At 38.2% G+C, this 20,657-nt stretch overlaps 1 protein-coding gene across 1 annotated transcript in view; it reads right to left on the bottom strand.

Annotated features, from left to right (window-relative positions):
* CACNA1D (calcium voltage-gated channel subunit alpha1 D) overlaps positions 1-20,657 on the bottom strand; it is a 5,051,180-nt gene that overhangs the window by 178,863 nt on the left and 4,851,660 nt on the right. The window contains exon 44 of the mRNA XM_044077483.1: positions 18,269-18,402. Coding sequence (XP_043933418.1) covers positions 18,269-18,402 — 134 coding nt within the window. The remainder of the gene's footprint in view (positions 1-18,268; positions 18,403-20,657) is intronic.

Raw genomic sequence — 20,657 nt, 5'->3', positions numbered from 1 at the left:
AATAATTTAAAGAATATTTTGTAATCTCTCTGGTTATTAACCAAGGGGCAACCATTCTTAGGCAGATGAACAAATGTGGACACTGTTCATTTTATACATTGATTTACATGGGGCATGAGTTTCGTATAAATGACAGTGTTCCATGTTAAAGGCAAATGTTACAGCTCCAGCAAAGGGATTGTGTAGGCTACAATCTGTCAATGTTGCTGCTCTTTCTGTATCTGTAAGACTGAGTGGACATTAAGAGAAAAAGAGAGAGAGAATGTGTGAACAACTGTATGACATTTGAAGAAACAAGACCACTAAGCATATGATGGAATTCCCAGAACACAATTTTAAATTTACCATTATGGAACAGGTGCACCAAAACCCAAGAGGTGGACCTCGGCACCTTCACATCAAAAAACGGGAACTTTACTGGCAATACATTTTTAAAGCTGACAGCTGGTCATGACTTAATGAGAGTCCTTCTATCGTCAGGATTTTCACATTAAAATCCTTGTTAAGATAAAGAGAATTAGACAGCTAACATAATATGTTTTTATCAAGTGCAATGGGGAGTGTTGTGACTTTAAAACCATTTTTTCTAGCAATGTGTCACATAAGTATGATTGCGGGCTATTTAAATTCTAAAAACAGATGAACTGGTTATCTAAGGAAGTCCCGAAAGGATTTGAGATGAAAGCGCTTATCTTTTACCTACCTCTTACCTATTTATAAGTGTTTTAAGCTCTGGCAACTGGACATTTTACTTTGTGTGCATTAAACCTTTTGTTTTTTTAACTTTTAACGTTCATGGCTGCTACCCTCTGCAGCATCGGTATTTTATTAGTAGCTTGAGTGTCTACCTTCACATACGTTTTCTTCAGAATCATAACAGCACTTAGAGAATTAATGGAAAAATCACACTTCCCAACCCTACTCATCTAACTGGAAATCATTGTTAGAATGTGAGAGAAATCTTTTTCTATTAGCAGGAAGTGAGAAATCAGGATTTAATGCATTAAAAGCAGAGAATAAGCCTGTAAAACCTTCTCTGTCCATAGTTAAAGATATTGGAGAACAGACATTTTAAGTTTCTGCTTTTTCTTCCTAGGAGAATCTCTGGAAAGCAAGCAACTAACCAATGACAGGTGCACTAGTCCAGGAATCAGGCATCTTACTCCAACTAAACAGTATACCTTCAACTGCTGTTTCTCCTGAGCCTGACAAAAGTGATTCTCACTTGGCCAGCAAGGGCAAAGCTACGGCCGCAAAGCACATGTTAATCCTCCATTGCTTAGTGGTTTCCCAAACAGCTACACCAAAAGGATCTGCAACAAAAGATGGATGGCCTGAGGAACCAGCTCTGGCCATAGGAGAGTCGCTCACTAGTGGCTGAGGCAGTGATGGAGCTGGACAGACACTCAAAGACCCCCTAACAACTTTCTTCTTCTTCTTCTACTTGTGGATGGAGGTAAGCAAGAACTGCACAGACCAACAACTGCTCTACGCTCCAGCTGGAAAAAAAAAACTCAGTAGCAGATAGTAGATCCTGAGTGAATTAGCAAATTCTCTGACAGGGAGGTTCCGAGGTAAAATTTTTCACGACAGTCTCAAAAAGCAGTAAACCCTGCCCTACACATTTACTCTAAACAAAAAAAGGCAGAATATGTCAATAAATAACAGATTTTTGCTCATTTTGTTTCTACACAAGCATTACATTAGTTAAAAAAACCCAGAGTGACACAGTTTTACAAAAAGCATTGCTTAGCATAAAATTATCAAACTCAAAAAAAAAAAAACACATTTTTTTTCATAACAAATGCTTCAAAGAAAGTTTTCCCTTAGAAGGAGACTTATCTGCTCAGCCTTGAAAAAATTGCTAAAACAACTGTCATTTCCACAAAGCCTACAGAGGCAAAGCACTTTGTCAACAAGAAACCTTTCAAGATTTTTGGCACCCAATCTGCCTTCTACATGGGTTTGCTTGAGCCAATGGTAGTTTGGGTGTACTGAAGGTGCAATAAGTTTTGAATGCTGGCCAGTGGTCTTATCCTAGGCAAACATAACCCGTATAGCTTAGGCTACTTCAACAGTGTTCTAAATGTTGAATACTCATCCTTTGCCAAAGAAAAGGAAACAAAAACCGATCTGTATTCTTCAGCCCATTAACTTTCTTAGGTACAATATCAACTGGAGGTGAACATGCACAGTAGGGAGAATGCACACTTTCTTGTTCAGACACTCAGGGAAGAAGAAAGGAGTTTGAACTTACTGAGTGAATGGCATTGTAAAAAGATATTCAGCCTAAAGTTTATTCTTCTTGAGAGAAACCAGATCTTTGTTCAAGATCAACAGGGTTTCTTGTAAATAAGGTCTCAGAAATCTGAACTGCAGGATATGAAGTGACAGCCATGAGAAAAAGTGGCCTTCAGATGCACATGTTTTAGACAGAAACTATCATCAGCTCTATTGCCAGATGGAAAAATATGTCAACAACAAAATTCAGGTCTAAGGGTGAGGAAGAGGTTTTCACAGGAAGCTTGTGGTGAAGACTCACTGTCAGGACCTGCTTAACCAATTAGTTAAGATCCTATCCATCAAACCATGAAAGTCTAACACAGAGTCAGCACTTGAACAATAACAACAGATTAATGAAGACACAAATCAAAAAGATGTCTGAAATATGACAGTGTGATTTAAACTTTGTTACCTGTGGAAGGGGGAGGGAGAGACTCAGCAGCCTATATGATGACTTTTTCTTAATTTTTTTCTAGTTTGGCCATATACATAGCTCTAGCAGAAATATTTCTGGCAGTATCAATGGCTCCAAAAATTTATGCTGGAACAAAGTAGTCAAAGAATCATCATCACACCAAGAATGGAACTCTGAGGTAAATACTGTCTGCATCCTAAAGTAACACTGCTCTGTCTACTTTTCTATGATTAGATTAAGAACAGTCACAGAAAATAGAGCTAAGAAGTGCTATCAAGCTGAATTCTGGCATAGCAAACCAAAGTTTCACCAGAAATCAATGATTTAATGCAAATGGAAGGAACTGAACATTCTCTCCAATGGCATATGGAATATGTCCACAGCCCAGCATCCTCTGCTTTGCTAGAGGAAGGAAAACCTTAGAAGAACATTGTTTCACTTACAATCAACAGATAAACGTCTGGCTGGCCCCAAAGCATGAACATCTTATGCACATGAGATCCAAAAGATGTTTGGTACAGGGTAAAGGTGTTCAATAGGGACATGTAACTCTCTTGGGAAGTGAACCATCTCTAGAAAGGCCTAAAGAAGAATGTTTCACTCCCCAACCCAGACCGCTTTTCCTTTTTTGTTCAGATGTCTAAATGATGTCTGACTATCAAACCTTAACAGCAGTGGCTCCAGTTTTAGGATATAATCCAAAGCAAGAACATAAAAAATACAGAACCATACTCAAAACGATGATGTGGAGTTTCTTATCTACTGGACAGAGTCAGCATCTCAACAGATGGCACACTTGCCTTAGGTGCTGGAAGATCAGAAGGTTGTGGGTTTTATACCCACACTAGGTACTTTGACTAATTTGCAGTAACACTGCAGTGCAGTATAAAGGGGGTGAGGCAATCCTGTCTGTGCCATCCTTTAGATGATACATTAAACCAAGGTCCCATCTGATTGAGTTGGGGGTAGCTCAGGTGAATATAAAAGATCCCATGGCATATACTGAAACAAGAGTAATGGTTGCTTTATTGTATTTACAGTTTTACATTTACACTTTATACTGTATTTTATATGTTTTAAAAGGCACTTAACATATACTCACTTTTCCAAATATGACCTACAATCTTTTCACATCCCACACCTTCCACTATAACTTTTTTATATTACATATTACTTCCTCAATATAGTTTCTTTTGTTAAAGAACTTTTCACACCTGCTTTTCCATAAACACCAGATAACAACAAATACGATTTTATCCAGTTTTTCAGTTTCTTGTCTACTCCCAGCCTTATATTTGCCATGCAGTTCCAGGTCCATATCAATGTTTTTAAATACTTTCAAGTCATAAAAATCTTTGAATAATTTGCAAAAACCTTATTTTTTTTTTTTTTTACACATCAGAAAACAATGTCTGAATGTCTCTTCAACCCTACTGCTATTACACATTTTTTCTTCTATCATTTTATATTTCATGTTATTTTTACTGAAATTTGTCAAGTAACAAACATCACAGTAAATCATAAGCTTCATCAAAAGACTCAAGCATTCCCTGCCTTTTTCTTGCTGCTTTCTTATATTTATATCCACCCGTATTTTCCCCAAAGATCAACACAGCAGGGCTTTCACTATTTTTCATACCATTCTTTCTTTTCCATTTCTACTTCATTTATATCAATTTTCCCTCTCTTTATTTTTCATTCTTATTCTTTCTCTTTCAAACTTTTGTTTCTCTTTCCCATAAGTATCCACATATCTTTATATTTTTTCAAATCAAATTTCTCAGTAGTCTTTTTTCAGACACTTTTTTAACACTCAAACAGATTTATTGACACTAAGAAAACAACTGGATTTAATCAATTCAAGCCCCCCTGTATTTCACATTTTGAACAATCCCTCTTTTGATTCAATTCAACCTTGCCCCCCCAAAAAAAATAAAGTTCATCAATTCACTTTCCATACAAGCTGGAAACATATACATACTGCCAACATATGGTACCTTTCCTAAAATGTATGTGTTGAACATAAATACCCTTTTCTTAGACATAACTGAAACACCCTCCAGCAATCTACCAACTTTCATATTTCTTTTGGAACTTCTTTCCATTGTTCTATTATTGCTTGTTTCTTCCGAAACCCATCCCCTGGAACATCAATCTCATTTCATGTAAAATAAATTCCTGCCATCCTTACCACTTCTCCAAAACCCTTACTTTTTGAATTATTTAACTGTCATCCTACTGTACTCAGAATTTGTTCTGTTCTGAAAATTATCTTTTTCATTCAATGTTTGTTCTTGGCTATTAATATCACATCTACATAAGTTAACATTAATGGTACCGTTATTCTTTCCTTAATCATCCATCTTCCATCTTCTAACTCTGATCAGCATATCTGTATAACTGTATTCGTTACCATCACACACACTCGCATGCTCAATGGACAACCCTGTTTTACACCTCTTCTTTGTCTTATGTTTTCCCAGCAAACCACTGCCATCACAAACACCCAAAAATGTTTATAAGTTGACCCCACTATCCTTATTTTCCCTCCTACTACTTATTTTAAAATGCGCTATGAACTGTTACCTGTTATGATAAGTGCCTGAATTGTTTTGACAGCTTTAAAAGCTGTAATAAACATGCACACTATCACAAAAAGCATAAATGCAGCACAGTGAAGTGTCTAATGGATTTTAAAACTGTTGGCTGATCATACACTTCACTTCTGGCCATTGTCTGTACAGCAGCACTGTGTTAAACCTTTCAAAGCTGTCAAACACTTTGCACTGTTATATGCCTTTTTTTCTCTGACACTAGAAGTACACCACAGCAGTTAAAGCTCCATGTACTATAAAAAACTATGATTAGATTTCTCTGATCATAAAAAGTCATGTGTTGTCAAAATGGATGTCAAGACTCATATCTCAAGGTGAATTTTATGACATCCATTTCTTGAATACGTAACAAGTTGGTTACAGATGGAGACCTGATCATGATCCTTTGCATAACCTAAATGGTGACAATACAAAGGTTCACAGTTTTGATGTAGTGGTTGAAAACAATGAGGTCCACAATGGTATAATATCCACATAATTTCTGGAGAAAGATGAAAGTAAAAATAACCCTCACTCCCATTCCATGGTTTCCTTGGGGTAAACTTTGGATAAGACAACTCAGACTGAGAAACACCTTCTCTAGTAAACCCTACTTTTACAGAGCAGAATGGAAAGGAGGGATGGTGATCAGTTCCAAAATGTGATAATTTAAGATTAAATGCAGAACCAGCTGGTAATGTATAATGATTCTTCAGCCCACTGAAATGTGGAGAACCAACTCCCCAGTGAACAATGTGGGAAGTAAAGACAAGCTAAAACTGACAAAGGGGTATGGGAAAAGGCCAGAAATCTCACTGCAGATCTGGTAGGAAAACAAAGGATACTGAAAGAGAGGGAGGCTGGTACTTCCTAAGCCTATAACAGTATCTTAGTAATTATTCTTAAGACAAGATGTCAGTGAGTGCAAGAAAATAGGTGTATCCAATGAGCTGTGAGCAAATTTCTTGTCTCCTGTGTAGGATCACCAAACAGGATCTCATTCACTGAAAGCATTTTAACCTTTGTCACAGCTAACCATGGAAAGTAAATAGCCTTATCTAGGCTGCCTGGTGGCGACAAACAGGAAAAGTATCTCTACTTATTGCAGCCACAACAAAAGCACACCATACTATAGGAAAACATACTTTAGAAGATTATGTCTAGAAAGTTCTTTGCTGATGTCCTTTACACCACTCTCAAGAAAGGAAGACAATTTCTCCAAACATGTCTGCCTGTTATAAGGGAAGAATTGTAGGGCCCTTTTGTGCCAGGTTAGCCACCAAAAGGTCAGTAGTTAGGTCTTGCAAACAAAACCCTTGATGGTTGACTATATGACTGTATCCCTTGGCTAGCTTCTGCCTCTGTGAAGAGGAAGCAAATGGACTAATTAGCTGGGAGGGGTTTTGATGATCAGCAGACAACAACAGATAAATGAAAAATGGAAGCAGGGAAATGTTTGATGTCTTTCTTGAAGCCCTATATTACTTGCAAGAAACAAAAGTAGAAGGGGTAAGCTGAGATCTATACAATGTATGACTGGGTAGAAGGTACACAATACAGCTGATGTGATCTAGAAGTTCCAGAAATGGGCTTAGCACCAAGCACATACAAGAATGCACTGCCTGCATTACAATGCTCTCTCATGGCCTTTTAGTTATTCACCACCATGTAATGAATAGACTCACATTCTAGCAACATAAGTGAAATCACTGATGGCATAAACACAAGAACAGCAGTAGCATGAAGCTGGAATCAACCACTGCCAATGATGAAGCCTTTATTTGGTGGTGTGGGGCAGGACAAAAGAAATGTAATTCTGTGGGTCTAAGGTTAGATTCAGCAGCAATCACTGTAGATACAGGGCTGTGTTTATCTTGTTCTACTCCAATCCCAATAAATAGGGAAGGGGGTTTTGTGGGTAGTGGATGCTTTGTGAGTCACAGGGTTACTCATCTTCCACCATATTCAAAAATGCAGAAATCAATGTTGAAAGCCAAAAAATGACATTCTAGAGGCATGTGCCAAAGCTATCACAGCTACACTTGATTAGAAGAAGCAGGCAGGCCCAGACGATGTAAGCCAGCTTTCTACATTGCTAACACTGGGCATATCAGCCCCTTGCCTGATGTTTAACATGGTACCCTCTGGCTCATCACTATGAGGTGCAGTCACTGTACATACCAACCCAGGTCAATACTGCAGAAAGTAAAAACAAATCCTAAACATGAATAAACATGCACAAATAAGCAGCATGACAACATGGAAAATCACATATTCCCTATCTTCAGGGGATGCTACTGGTTTCACACTGCTCACTCATGCTCACCAGAGCAAACACCTTTTAAACTTCTTCCCCTTCTTTGATTAGCTAATTATCTACACTTTCACTTGACATTCAGCCATCTTTTTTCTAATAACCTACTTCATCATTTACCCTTCACTGAATCACAAGGATGCCACAACCTTTTGGATTCCGAAGCTTGCTTTGGACATAGCACTGTTGCACCACAGAACACACAAGCACATTCAGACACACTACATGCATACATACTGATACTTTGGAAGATCACCAATTAATATGTCTTTGGCAAGTGGGAAGAATCCTAGAAGCCAAAGAAAACCAACAATGACACAAAGAGTACATTCAGACAGATGGCACCACAGCTGAGAATCAAACTAAGGAACTCTTTGGTATGAGGCAGCAGTGCTATTGTCTGTACCACTGTGACAAGACAACCTACATTAAAATGGTGGAAGTATAAGATTTTAATGTTTCAAAATGAAAGCAAATCGTTTCACTTAAAATTACAGATGACATAGCTGTAGGTAAATGCCCAGCATGTATTTAAGCCCTCAGGGAACTGTAGGGTAATAGCTGTATTTGTTTAAAACACCAGTACCTCTCATCAGATTATCCTTGACCCTAACTTAAAGCTCCTGGTGATCCAAATTATTTTATTTATTTTTATTTATTTAATATTTGTTTACTGGGAAAGTCTGAATGGAACAGATCCCATTTTCATTGGAGGCCCAAGGAGACATGCTCCAGACACTTTTACCCTTAACAAATCAAGATACTACTTCACTGCTAGCTACAGATCACCATGACTGCTCCCCAAAGAAGCTGGAAATTACCTTACCACTGATGGGTTAAATATCAGAGTAAATTTTATACCTTTTCACTAGTGGACTTCAATAACCCAACAATTAACTGTCAGTTTACACCTCTAAAAATGGATATGCTCAGCGATGCCTAGACTTTGTTAATACCAAAGCAGTGGAGCAAATTGTAAAACTATCCACATGATGCACGAATATCCTTGACCTGCTCCTCATTAACCTAGTCGCCTTCTGTACCACACACCACATGTCCATATCCTTGGCTAAATCTAACTACAAATCAGTCATCTTTTCTGTCAGGTCCAGTGACACCACCCAACCAGCAAATGAAACCATCTTTATTTTTTCCAGGGCAAATCGACTTCAGCTTGTATAAGACCTACCTAAAATTTACAGCATTCTTCCACAAATGGACCTAGCTGACTGGGCTCTCACATTCACCTCCGTCTTATGCCAGCATTTAAACAGTTGCATAGAAAATCAGCACCTGTCTGCCCTAAGCATAATGATAACCCCATGAATAAACCTCTCTGGTGAAACTCCCATATTGGTAAACTGCATAATAAACAAAAGAAAAATAAATCTCCATCCCCCTATCTCAGAACCATACTAAAACATGTCAGCAAGGAATCTAAGAGCATTCCTAGAAAATGTAAAGTGGAGTACAAGATTAAAGTCACCACTAATACCAAAGGAAACTACAAATTATTATTCAGTTATTTCAGGGAATAAAGGAATAATGTCCAACAATGCACTGAGCTCACCCATAATAATATTGCATATTCCAATCTCAAGGATAAAGCCAACATATTAGTAGATACTTTTTGTTAACTTTACTCTACATACCTATATTGTCATCCAGATTAACGCTGAACGATTATTTTTCTTGAAATCACCTTAGAGCAAGTCTTATAATCCCTGTCAAAGGATAAAAAGTATTTTTTGATAGGACAAGACAACATACCAGGCAGCATTCTCATCAGTCCCAATATGCACTATCCGAGCCTCTATTATACTGTTTAACCTCAGCCTTTTTACAGTGATTATGCTTGATGTCTAGAGGACAGAACTGTGACTCCCATAAAACGGGTGAACTCTCAACACAATTGGGTAAATAAAGACCTGTCAGCCTCATTAGCCTTATATGCAAAGCCAAAAAAATGCATCATAGCAGACCTCACTTGTGCAGACAAAGGCAACTCAACTGCTCTAGACACTGCTTAAATTGGTTTTATGAAGGGCACGTCATGCCTTCTGAACCTATTAAGCATCCTTGGAAAGGTTACAGAGGTTGTTGACTGTGGTCAATCTCACATGTTGCTTTGACACTATCCCCCACACTGGTATTACTGAAAAATTAGACAAAATTAGACAAAAATTAGGCAAACTCTTATCTGATGGACTGCAAACTGGTTATCCAATAGATCTCAAGTTGAGAAAGCTGCTGATGCCCTCTTTAAACATAAAATTGCAACTACTGAGATATCACATGAATCAGCAGAGGACTCTCTGCTGTTTGGTATTTATTTTGCAGACATCCAAGCTAACAACCCATTAGTTTGGTTGACCAATTTTGTTGGCGCCTGCAAGCTGGGCACTTGCATCTGCTCATCCACTGATACTAAACAGCTCCAGCAAAAGGCTAATATTCATGCACATACTTGATATATCAGAAATGGTCTCAAACTTAATGCAAAATAAGTGCAGCATAGGAATTTTTAGCAAACAAGCTGCGGTAGTCCTCTTCAGGCATGTATGGTCGTAAGAGATCTGGGTATTGATGCAGTCAACCCTCATTCAATTATGATGTTTCCACCATAGTTAAGAAATCTTTCTATGTGGCTCAGTTAGTTTGGAAGGAAATAACTTCAGGATCAGAGAAGTCATCCTGCCACTGTACTTTTCCTTTATCAGACCCATTAGTGAATGCAATGTCCCTTTCATATGTACAAATGTATGCCCCCTTGGTATGTACAAATCCAAGTATATTACTCAACTGGAAATGCCCCAAAGATTTTTAACCAATAAAATTAAAGCCAAAAATCCTTCAACTATTAAGACCAATTAGCACAACTCTCCTTACACTCAGTAGCCCACCAGCTGCTGCAAGGTAACTTGTGTCTTACTTTTCAAGCACAAATGACCCAATCCTAGTTTCACTTGTTTCTTTGCAAACTCAGTAGCTCAACAAACAACTGCACTAGTGATCTAAATCTACACCAACAAATAAAACTCACTGGAGGGATAGGTTCCTAACTTAACTTTCTCCTGGACTGTGGGATAAGTTATCACTATTGGTCAAACAAAATACTACTTTTAGTACCTTTAAGGTTACTCCTGATGACTGGATAGGTAAACACAAATTTACACTAGGGCCATTATGTACAGTCCTGCTTAATTTGGGAGATGAACATCATTATGTGCTTGTAAAGGGTGGCAAAAACTTTTGGGTGTGTCTATTTACAGTTGTATATGAGTAGGTATATGTGTTCCCCATAATTGCTTGCCTAGTTTTTATCCCAGATTCCTAAAAGTGGGTGTATATTAGAACACCGAACTTTCAAAATTTCTAGTGTTCTAATATCGAACCCTATTAATCGAAAATTTAAAACAGCGAATATACAGAACAACAAATTTTTTCCTAGGGAAAAAAATTGCTGTTCCAAAACACATACACACAACAGAAGCACATCAAACAAACAGCAATCCACACACATACACCTAAAATCTTACATTTAACCCTACAGTAAACTATACACATCACCACTAACTATCCACTTACCTTAACCGAAACCCTAACCCTAAGGTCCGTCACTATTGCACACTCACCTCATCCACTGTCTAAACCTAACTCACCTAACCTGCCCTAACCCTCACGTCCACACAATCGTACACATACCTAACCCACGCCCTAACCCTAACTCACCTAACCCGCCCTAACCCTCATATCCACACAATTACACACTTACTTTAACCCGACCTGTAACTTTCCAACACAGTGCTGAAAATACTGAAGCAACAAAAATGAACAACCAAATTCTTTCCCTAGGAAAAAATTTGGTTTTCTGTTTCTTCGATATTTTTAGTGTTCGCTGAAAACAGGTCGATATTAGAAACTCAAAATTTTGAAAGTTCGGTGTTCTAATATTACCCCCTAAAAGTGATACTTACAATCATGAATTGCTGCTACCCCTAGATATTGCTTAAAATATCAGATTTTCCAGAAGTCATATAGCTGAATAAAGTAAAAAAAAAGAAACAATCTTTTCACAAAGAAAGTGCTTCTAAACTCTTGGTAGTAATAACTAAACAATTTGATAAACTGCTGACATTTAAAGTTTTAAAACAGAATCACATACGTTCACATCACAAAATACACTACAAATGAAACAGAAATGAAGTGCCAAAATACAATAACATCAGTGGCATATTACAATAAGGGCAATTCAGGTGATTGCCCAAGGCCTGCAGCTCCATGGGAGTCATGGCCAATCAAAAAAATAATTTCTTTTCAAAATGTTTTATCATTTTAGTTTATTAGGCCTGTTGGACTCTGCTCTTTATTCTTTTTCTCTTTTTTGCTGCAAGCTTCGGAAGAGCAGTGACCTTAAGAGAAGGAAAAGTTTTAATTTTGTTTATTAGTTAGCTTATGTATTGAACATAACAAGTGATTACTAAGTAGTGTTTTTAATTAGAAAAAAAGGGGTCAAATGAAAGACACCAGTACAATATTTACCTTTTATACTCATAGCTTATGTCATTTACGCATGTAAAGCCTTGTGATGGTCCTTAGCTCAGGTGCCTTATTTATTTATTGACGTAAATACATATTCCTTTACTTAAAAGAATAAATACACGCAGCAACCCTATCTAAACCTTTCTATTTGTCATCTTCCCAAGATTCGTTAAGAAGGTAATGAGAACAGTAAATAGTGTACTACAGACAGTTGTAGTTTTCCAGTTTTGCAGATGCAGTAATCTGAGGTAAGTTTTTTCTTTTTTATAATTATACTGGCAGGCAAACAAATGGAGGAGTAACTGTGCTGTGGAGGAAAGTAACTTCCCCTTTTCATTTGGCAATATATATATATATATATATATATATATATATATATATAAAGTCTGACATTAAGGAATAGTGTGCACTGTGCATTTATATAAAATAAACTGGAATATTTAATCTCTGGCTACTTTTTATATAGCAAGGTTGAAACTGTCCCTCATTTTGCTAAATGTCCCTGTCTTTGCCTAACATTTTTGGTCTGTGCTCATAAAATTTGTGTTTTTCTGTCATTAATTGAGAATTGCAGTCACTAAATGTGTGTGTGTGTGTGTGTGTGTGTGTGTGTGTGTGTGTCTATGTGGGGGGGTGCTAGCCACAGATGAAAGCAACGAACCCTCTTCTTGCTGTTTGCTCAGCTTACAATTTGGCTTTATAGCACTAGAGTACATTTGCACAACATAAGATGGACTATTTACTCTTTGTGTACTGTTTGAAATCAAGCTGAAACTGTCCCTGAATTGACATAATACCGCTGGTGTTACCTCATATTTTGGTTTGTTCATCATAAAATTTGGGGTTTTCTTGCAAATCAGTGAGGACAAATGTTTGAGTTTCAGACTTCGTATCCTTCAGAAGATGCATGACACATCTTCTTCTGTATAATAGAGGGATGGAACCTTTACTACAACCCAGATGACCCAAGATCAACTAATGTCTTGAGTGCTAGAGGGGCTGTGACAGGAGAGAAACAGTGATGGGAAAGATGGCCTTGCCAGCTTGCCCACTCTAGGAGGAAGGGAGGAATATCTCTCCCTGATAAACAGTCAAATTCACAGTGATGGGGATGTGACATAAATACAGACTGACAATAAAACTATGGCATCTAGGGTGTGGTGCTAGCATATAATGCATGCATGACATCAATAGTTTGGCCAAGTTAAGGCATACAAAAAATCCTCCCAGGAGTGTAAAGCCAGCATTTCTGATGCTGTAGGCTGATATACTCCACTTCCAATCTCCAACCCACCATTGGTGCAGTCCCAGAGCCACTGGATATTACTGGAGACAGTTACACATAAATGGTACAACCAGCTAGCTGATGGTCAGCTGGGGAGCATGCAAAAAGGAGGGGAAAAAAAACAAAAATACACACCAATGTAAAAACTGCAATTCCATCAACTAAGTATGTAATAACAATATTTAATATGTGTTCCTGATTTTGAGCTGTTGTACTTTGATGTATATAAATGTCAGATGACTATAACTGACAAGTGTGGACATTGGTGAATTACAGTGTCAACAGTTCAAATGGTCTTAAACCAGGAAAGTGTATCTACAAGAGCATGTGCATTCATTTGTGGTCCCCAAAAATAAAGTGTGTGGGGGTGGGGGGCCCACAATTTGAAAAACACTTTCGGCCTAAGGTAAACAATTTGCCACTAAATGAAATTATTTAAAAAAAGAAAGACATTATTGCTGCAGTACACCATGTCTGAGTGGGATAATACATGTTTATCCATAGCTAGTTTTGAAAACCAGCTACAGATAAACCCTATGCTACCCACTCTTTAAAAACATTATACTCCTTAACAGCACCATAAAGGTATTGCTGTTCAATGCTAGGAGCCTTAACAAAAACTTCCACTCAATACATGCACTCCTTACTCAGAAAAATATTGATATATGCATCGACACAGATACCTGGTTCAAGACAAATGAGAACACCCCATTAGTGAAGGGCTTCAATGCCTACCACATGTTCAGGCCTACCATATCCTCAGCCCCACCAAATTAGATGAAGGCAGTAAAGGCAGTGGTGTCTCCATATTAGTAAAAAAAAATCCCCTCCACAATCGTTAGATAAGAAAATGACTTGGAACTCCTCCAAATCCAACTATTAACAAAACCTCTTGTCATTCCCCTCAGCCCATATCTCATAATTAACCAATATGGAGTCTCTATGCAATAAGCCAAACATTATTGTTTTAGGAGACTTCAATATCCTCTCCATTAACTGAGAAGCCCGTACATCTACAAACATTCACACCCAGAAATTTCTGACTTCATCAATGCAAACTCTCTGGACCAGTTAGTCCACACTCCAAACAGGGACAATAACATCTTGGACATGGTCCTTACCAATATGGGACAACTTTGTTCCACACAAAATGTAAATTCCTCCCTGGTCAAACTGGACCAAAATTAGTCACATTCACCTTAAGACTGAATATGGAAGCACCTTCCAATACCTCAGTATTCAGAGATTTCACCCATACTAATCTACTAAACCTTAGTCATGACCTGGCTAAATTTAAAAGCTCCTTCCATCTTGATGACCCTGCTGCTTATGTAGAAGCCTCTATGACAAATTTTATGCATATCCAAATAACTGTACAGATGCAGTTATACTCCTCGGAAGCAAACAAAATTCTACATTTAAAAATATACTCTTGTGGTGAAACTTCGATATAAACAGGTTCTATTAAAAAAGAAACAAAAAACTCACATGTAAAAATAAATTTAACTCTCAAAATGCCAATAACACTCTCGCTAAACTAACAAGAAGCTCTGGACACTGATTAAATTAACTAAAGCCAGATATGAGGTAAAAATAGTTACCAAGGTGAAGGATAACTACAACGCTTTCTTTAACCATGTTAGAAATCTCAGAAACAATGCCCAACACTCAACAGACCTAATATTAAACAATATCACATACTCCGACTCCCAGGACATAGCCAATCAACTAGTGGGCAAATTTAGTTCAATGTTAACCCCCTCCTCATGTATATTCCCAGATCTCATACCTCTATTTACTCCCCCCTCACACAAATCTCACAAGTAAAGTCTTCAAGGTATTATCCAAGGCTAAGAACACTAATTATGTGGAGAGAGATAACATATCGAGCTACCTACAGGGGTTATTCAATAGCAGCCACCAAACACGCCTTATGCCAGATGAATGGAGGAGGGCAGCAACAGCCTTTCCCTTTGGATAAGCATTTACATTCATGCAATCATCATACTACTTGAACAATATGGGTTATAACAGAAATAAACTGACATATGATATTGGTAAATAAGCAGTAAGAGCCAATGATAAAAATACTAGTAAATTCACACTTAAAACTGTAAAGAGATGCCTGAAACTGTAACATGTGTTATTGCCAGAACAGGAAACATGACCAGTGTAGAACTATAGGCTTGACCAATGATAATTTCTTAAGCTAATTAGACTTAATTGTACCTTTCACCAACTGAATGACATACCATGGTCATGACTGGCCACACTCTTGCTCCCTCACTGGCTTGTTCTAATTTTCCCAAACACTCTCACTCAGTACCTGGATTATAAAAGTAGCAGGAAGGAAACTGAAAGATTAGCTCTGAAGAAGTCTAACAATGAAAGTGCTTATCTCATCAATAAAGCTGAATTCCTAAGGACTAAGAGAGTGAATGAGTCTGCTTTTTAAAAACTAAACACGTTTCTTTAGAAAATGAGATAATCCACTTGCTACGAGTTCCAGCAGCTATTTTTACAACACTCAGAGAATAAGGCACACTGGCTAAAAGATCCAACACAAAGGTCCAACTACTGTTGTTTCACCTAATACAAAGGAAAGGCTCCAACAGCTGTTATCATAGCTAATCTGGGAAAAGACTGAGTATAATAATTGAACAGCTATTTATAACAGCTTACTTTGTGAACCCTCAGATAAGGGTCCAACAGCTGTAATAACTAAAACTAAAGAAAGTAATGGCTCTACCTTCACACTTTTTTGTTAGTCCTGAAATGATTTTTAACTCAGGAAGCTTCAGGTAGTTGGGCACCAAATCCAGTTAAGTGGTGATTCCTCCAGCAAGCCTGCACAAAGGTGGGGCATCAATGGACCCAATGGCCCCAGGTAATTATACACGCATATGCCTGATCAGTCTCATCTGTAAGACTATGGAAAGGGTATTTACAGAATTAATAAACAAGGACATTGGTAACCTACAAATTCTTGACCCAAGCCAGTTTGGATTTGTCAAAGGCAGATCCTGCCTATTTAACCTGGTCAACTTCTTTGAGAAAGTTACTGAAGAAAAAGATGAAGATAAATCAGTACACACTGCATATATAGATCACACATAGACATTCACACCATCTCACAGACAAGCACTGAAGATAAAACTATCCGATCTAAATGTAAATCCCCATGTAACTGAATGGATAGCAAATTGGCTCATAAAGAGAACCTAGGAAATTAAGGTGGGTGGCTCCACCTTCTCGAAAAGATCTGCCACTAGTGGTGTACCCCACGGCTCAGTCCTTGGGACACTCCTCTTTGGCATTTACTTCTCAGAGAAGAAAGCAAATGTTAAGGGCTTATGGCTGACCAAGTCTGCAGATGGCTGTAAACTTGGTGCCATGATAAACTCCCCAGGAAACACCAAAATCTTTTAAGAGGGCTATTCCCAAACAAATAGCTGGTGTCAAAATCATGGGCTAAAACTAAACACCAAGAAATGTATAATCGTATTATCTGGCAAGCATGACTTTCCAAGTAACTATCACATTAACAACACATCTGATCCTGTAATCAGGGATCTGGGAACCTATGTTGACAATAAGTTGTTCTTGCACATCATATAGCTAAAGGTATGTCATCCAGGTCCAGGGATATAATCATTCCACAATTCTTGGCTCTCATCAGGATTATCACCTAATATAATGCCCCATTCAGTACCTACCTGTCCAAACATCCTTCACAACTGGAGTGACCACAATACTTTGTCACTACACACACACAAAAAAAAAATCAACAAGGGCATACATCAGAAAAACTATACAGACCATCTCTTCTTAGTATCATATCATACAATGGGACAACCTCTGCCTTGCAAGCAGAGCCTCAACAGAGCCTATCGTGTCAGACCTATTACATATTTTTAAGTCCAATGACAGCATGACCTGTTCAAGGGATGTAAATCTGTTTTGCAACATAAACAGAATATGCTTGAGGGATAGGTATGTATCACAAAGAATACCTCTTCTATGGCACTATCTTCTACTCTTCATAAATTAAAGTACTTCTCTTGCTCTATTCGAACATAATTTCAATGGATGGATGGATGGATGGATGGAAGACTGTAAATTCACCCCCCTGTTTAGCACCCATGTCCCTCAAGGATAAGTGCAACAAGTAAATTCCCCAAAATATCCTTGTTCTGCCCACCACTGGGTTATTCATACACAAAATATAAGGGCTAAAAACTATCATGGAATGCAAGGTTAGGCTTCTTAAGATCCTCACAGACCATTACCCAACTGAGTACCCAAGAACCTTATCACTGAACTGTATCAATAATACAACAAGATTTTCTTCACAGTTCTGGATTAGGCATCAAAGTATGTAAATAATGGGTACCTACCAGAAGCTCAAGCTTTCAGAAACTCAAAATTCATATTAGTGAGACCATAAGAATGATTTTCTAAAAACTCAAAGCTTTTGAATGGAGATCACAGTACAGTAAGGATCGGGGAATTTACCCTTTTCCTCACTGTAGTGCAGTCTTGAAGTTGGTATATATACTGTGCAGTGGGTGTGCGGTTGCAGCGGGGCTTGCCCCCAAAAACGTAGAAAAATGGTAGATTTTTGTTGTTTTCTGAATTTCAACCTTTTGGAAAATCATTCATATGGTCTCGCACATATGAATTTTGAGTTTCTGAAAACTCAAACTTCTGATAGGGATCTGTAAATAACAATATAGTTATTCTGCTGATTAGTCTATGTAATCTTTAATAAAATCAAAAGTGCTGCTATTACAACTGATAACTAGATGAAGATTAATTTGAATGACTTTATTTACCTGTTGTTGCATTAAATGAAGAGGTATAGCGGTATGATGATGTTGATGACAATGAAGATTTGGAGATAGTGGGATATCATCGTGGCTGCCCTGTCTTCGCAGACACTCAAAGGTAAATGAAGGTCTTCGATGTGCTAAAATGAAAATATTTATTAAAATAGCTGTACATACTCAACTGATTTTTAAAGCATTACATTATGATCATGTCCGGCTATAAAAATTAATGCTCTTTTTATCAAGGTAGCAAGTTAAGTGTGTGATATGGGGCAACAGCTGTAAGTCCTACAGTAAATGGTCCTAGTTCCCTATCAAAGCTCTGAGGGCATACAAAGTTAAAGCCCTGACTTCAGCCCAGGCAACTTGAGTTTCAGTAGTGGCTTCAGAGCTTGATGGACCAGGCAGGGGAGGATGGGCATGCCATTTGTGTGAGTGTGTGTGTTTGTGTGTGTGTGTGTGTGTGTGTGTGTGTGTGTGTGTGTGTGTGTGTGTGTGTGTGTGTGTGTGTGCGTGTTTGTGTCTGTGGTGAGAGGGGTGACTCTGTCTACACATTGCAAGCATACCTCAGAGGTGGGTCTGTGATGCAAAAGCATGGGCAGGGAATGGGTGTTAGGCTCATCAAGCCACTGCTTATTGTTAACTTTAGTAGCACGTGTGTATCTGTATGGGGATGGTATGGTGGGCTTCCGTGGTGTCATAGATAGCATGACCCCCTGCCCAGGGAATGGGTTATGTCTGACCATTACAAACAACCTCAACTGCCAGGATACTGGAGTCAGCATAAAACACCCTCACAACTTCCTGAATGACTGCCTTCTGAGCAGCTCTTGCCTCTAGTGTTGAGCATCCCAAATAAAGAGGAATGAATGGGTTCAAGTTTAGTAGGGAAGCCCTAATAGTCAGCAAGTATGGGGCAAAAATGACCAAGAAAAAAAACTTTAAGCAAATATTAAACAGATAAGGGAAAAACAGCTAAGAAAAAGAAAATCCTGCATCTGTGGAACAAACTTACACTACCTGCCAAACAGAGTAGCCCCCTTAACACTTTCAAAGTAAATCAAGATAACCAAAATGGGTAGCCTCAAGTCCTCCCTAGGTCTACCTTGTGTTGCCCTCCATGACGATGGGGGAACTTCTGAATATGGTTTATTGGCTACACCTGTAATAGTCTACAGACTAAATACCAAGTACTCTCCTATGAAACTAATATGTTTACTTTTAGAACGTGTCAAAAGCTCGACCAAGGCAAAATGATCAAGACTGCACAAACTGCTGCCTTCTGAATTTTTTTTAATTCCTTTCACAGCTGCAAGCAGTTTCTGTAACACAGGCCATGAGAAGTAAATTGAAACCTGATACAATTTAAAAACGAAATTTATGTTTATGTCTTCAGAGTAACTTCAGACTTTCTTAGATACTCATTACTAATCAGTCTTAGGTATATGTGACAGACATGCTAAAAACCCATGACAGAAATCATTTTTGGTAGACAGCAATAAAGTACTGCTTATACATTACACATGCATGCAGCTATAAAGCAGTACCATGCACATACTGGCAATAATTTGTTAAAATATCGCTGCAAATATTTATGTAGCTAAAATGGAATACCACATCCAATACAGGCAACATCTTGCTATTTAAGATAACCTGGTTCTGAATATATTTTCACAACATCTTCTCTAATTTGGTCAAAAGGAAGCTCTGCCATTGCCAGCTCTAAGCTGCACAAGAGTGAAGCCCTGACTGTGACTCACATGATCAGGGCTAGACTAGTGACCAAGGAAAGAAGGCACCAGCAAAGGAGGCTGTCAGTGAATATCTTATGCCAGCTTGCCCATGCTGGAAGGCAAGTATAGTCCCTTGCAATACTGGCAGCTACTGGAGAAAGTGGTACACAGGATGCAGTACATGAGCCAAGGACAAGCACCTGGTACTTCCACATCTTATTCACAAAGTAACCTTTGTGGGACTCGTACAAGAATATGCATGCTCACAAAGGAAGGTACAGCAGAACCTTCTGTCTGCAAGTGTACACATGAGCTACTAGGGGAAGACATAGGGCCAAAAAACAAAAAACAGAAAAAAAAAACCTCTTATAGTTGCATTGATGATGGCTGAGCTCTCACCTTTCTGATAAAGCACAAACAGGCATAGTTACTGCAAGGGGTAAATGATTAGCAGGCATGAGGTAGAAAAAATCATTAAATAAAGAAGCTCTGCCCTGCTAATGTTAATGCTTAATCATATTTTATCTATCTTACTTACTCTTTTTCTAGAGATCTGGTTTGGTTTTGTATATTTGTTCCCTATGGTGGATTATCCCCTTATAGATACCACATCATAGGTTCATAGGTTCATAGGTTTATACTAGGCTATCTGCCCCAAGGCA

This window comes from Protopterus annectens, chromosome 7.part0 (genome assembly GCF_019279795.1).
Source record: "Protopterus annectens isolate FY-2018-M chromosome 7.part0, PAN1.0, whole genome shotgun sequence".
NCBI classification, from domain to species: Eukaryota; Metazoa; Chordata; order Ceratodontiformes; family Protopteridae; genus Protopterus; species Protopterus annectens.
Note: the sequence above shows the minus strand (reverse complement) of the source record. Positions and strands in the feature narration are given on the sequence as shown.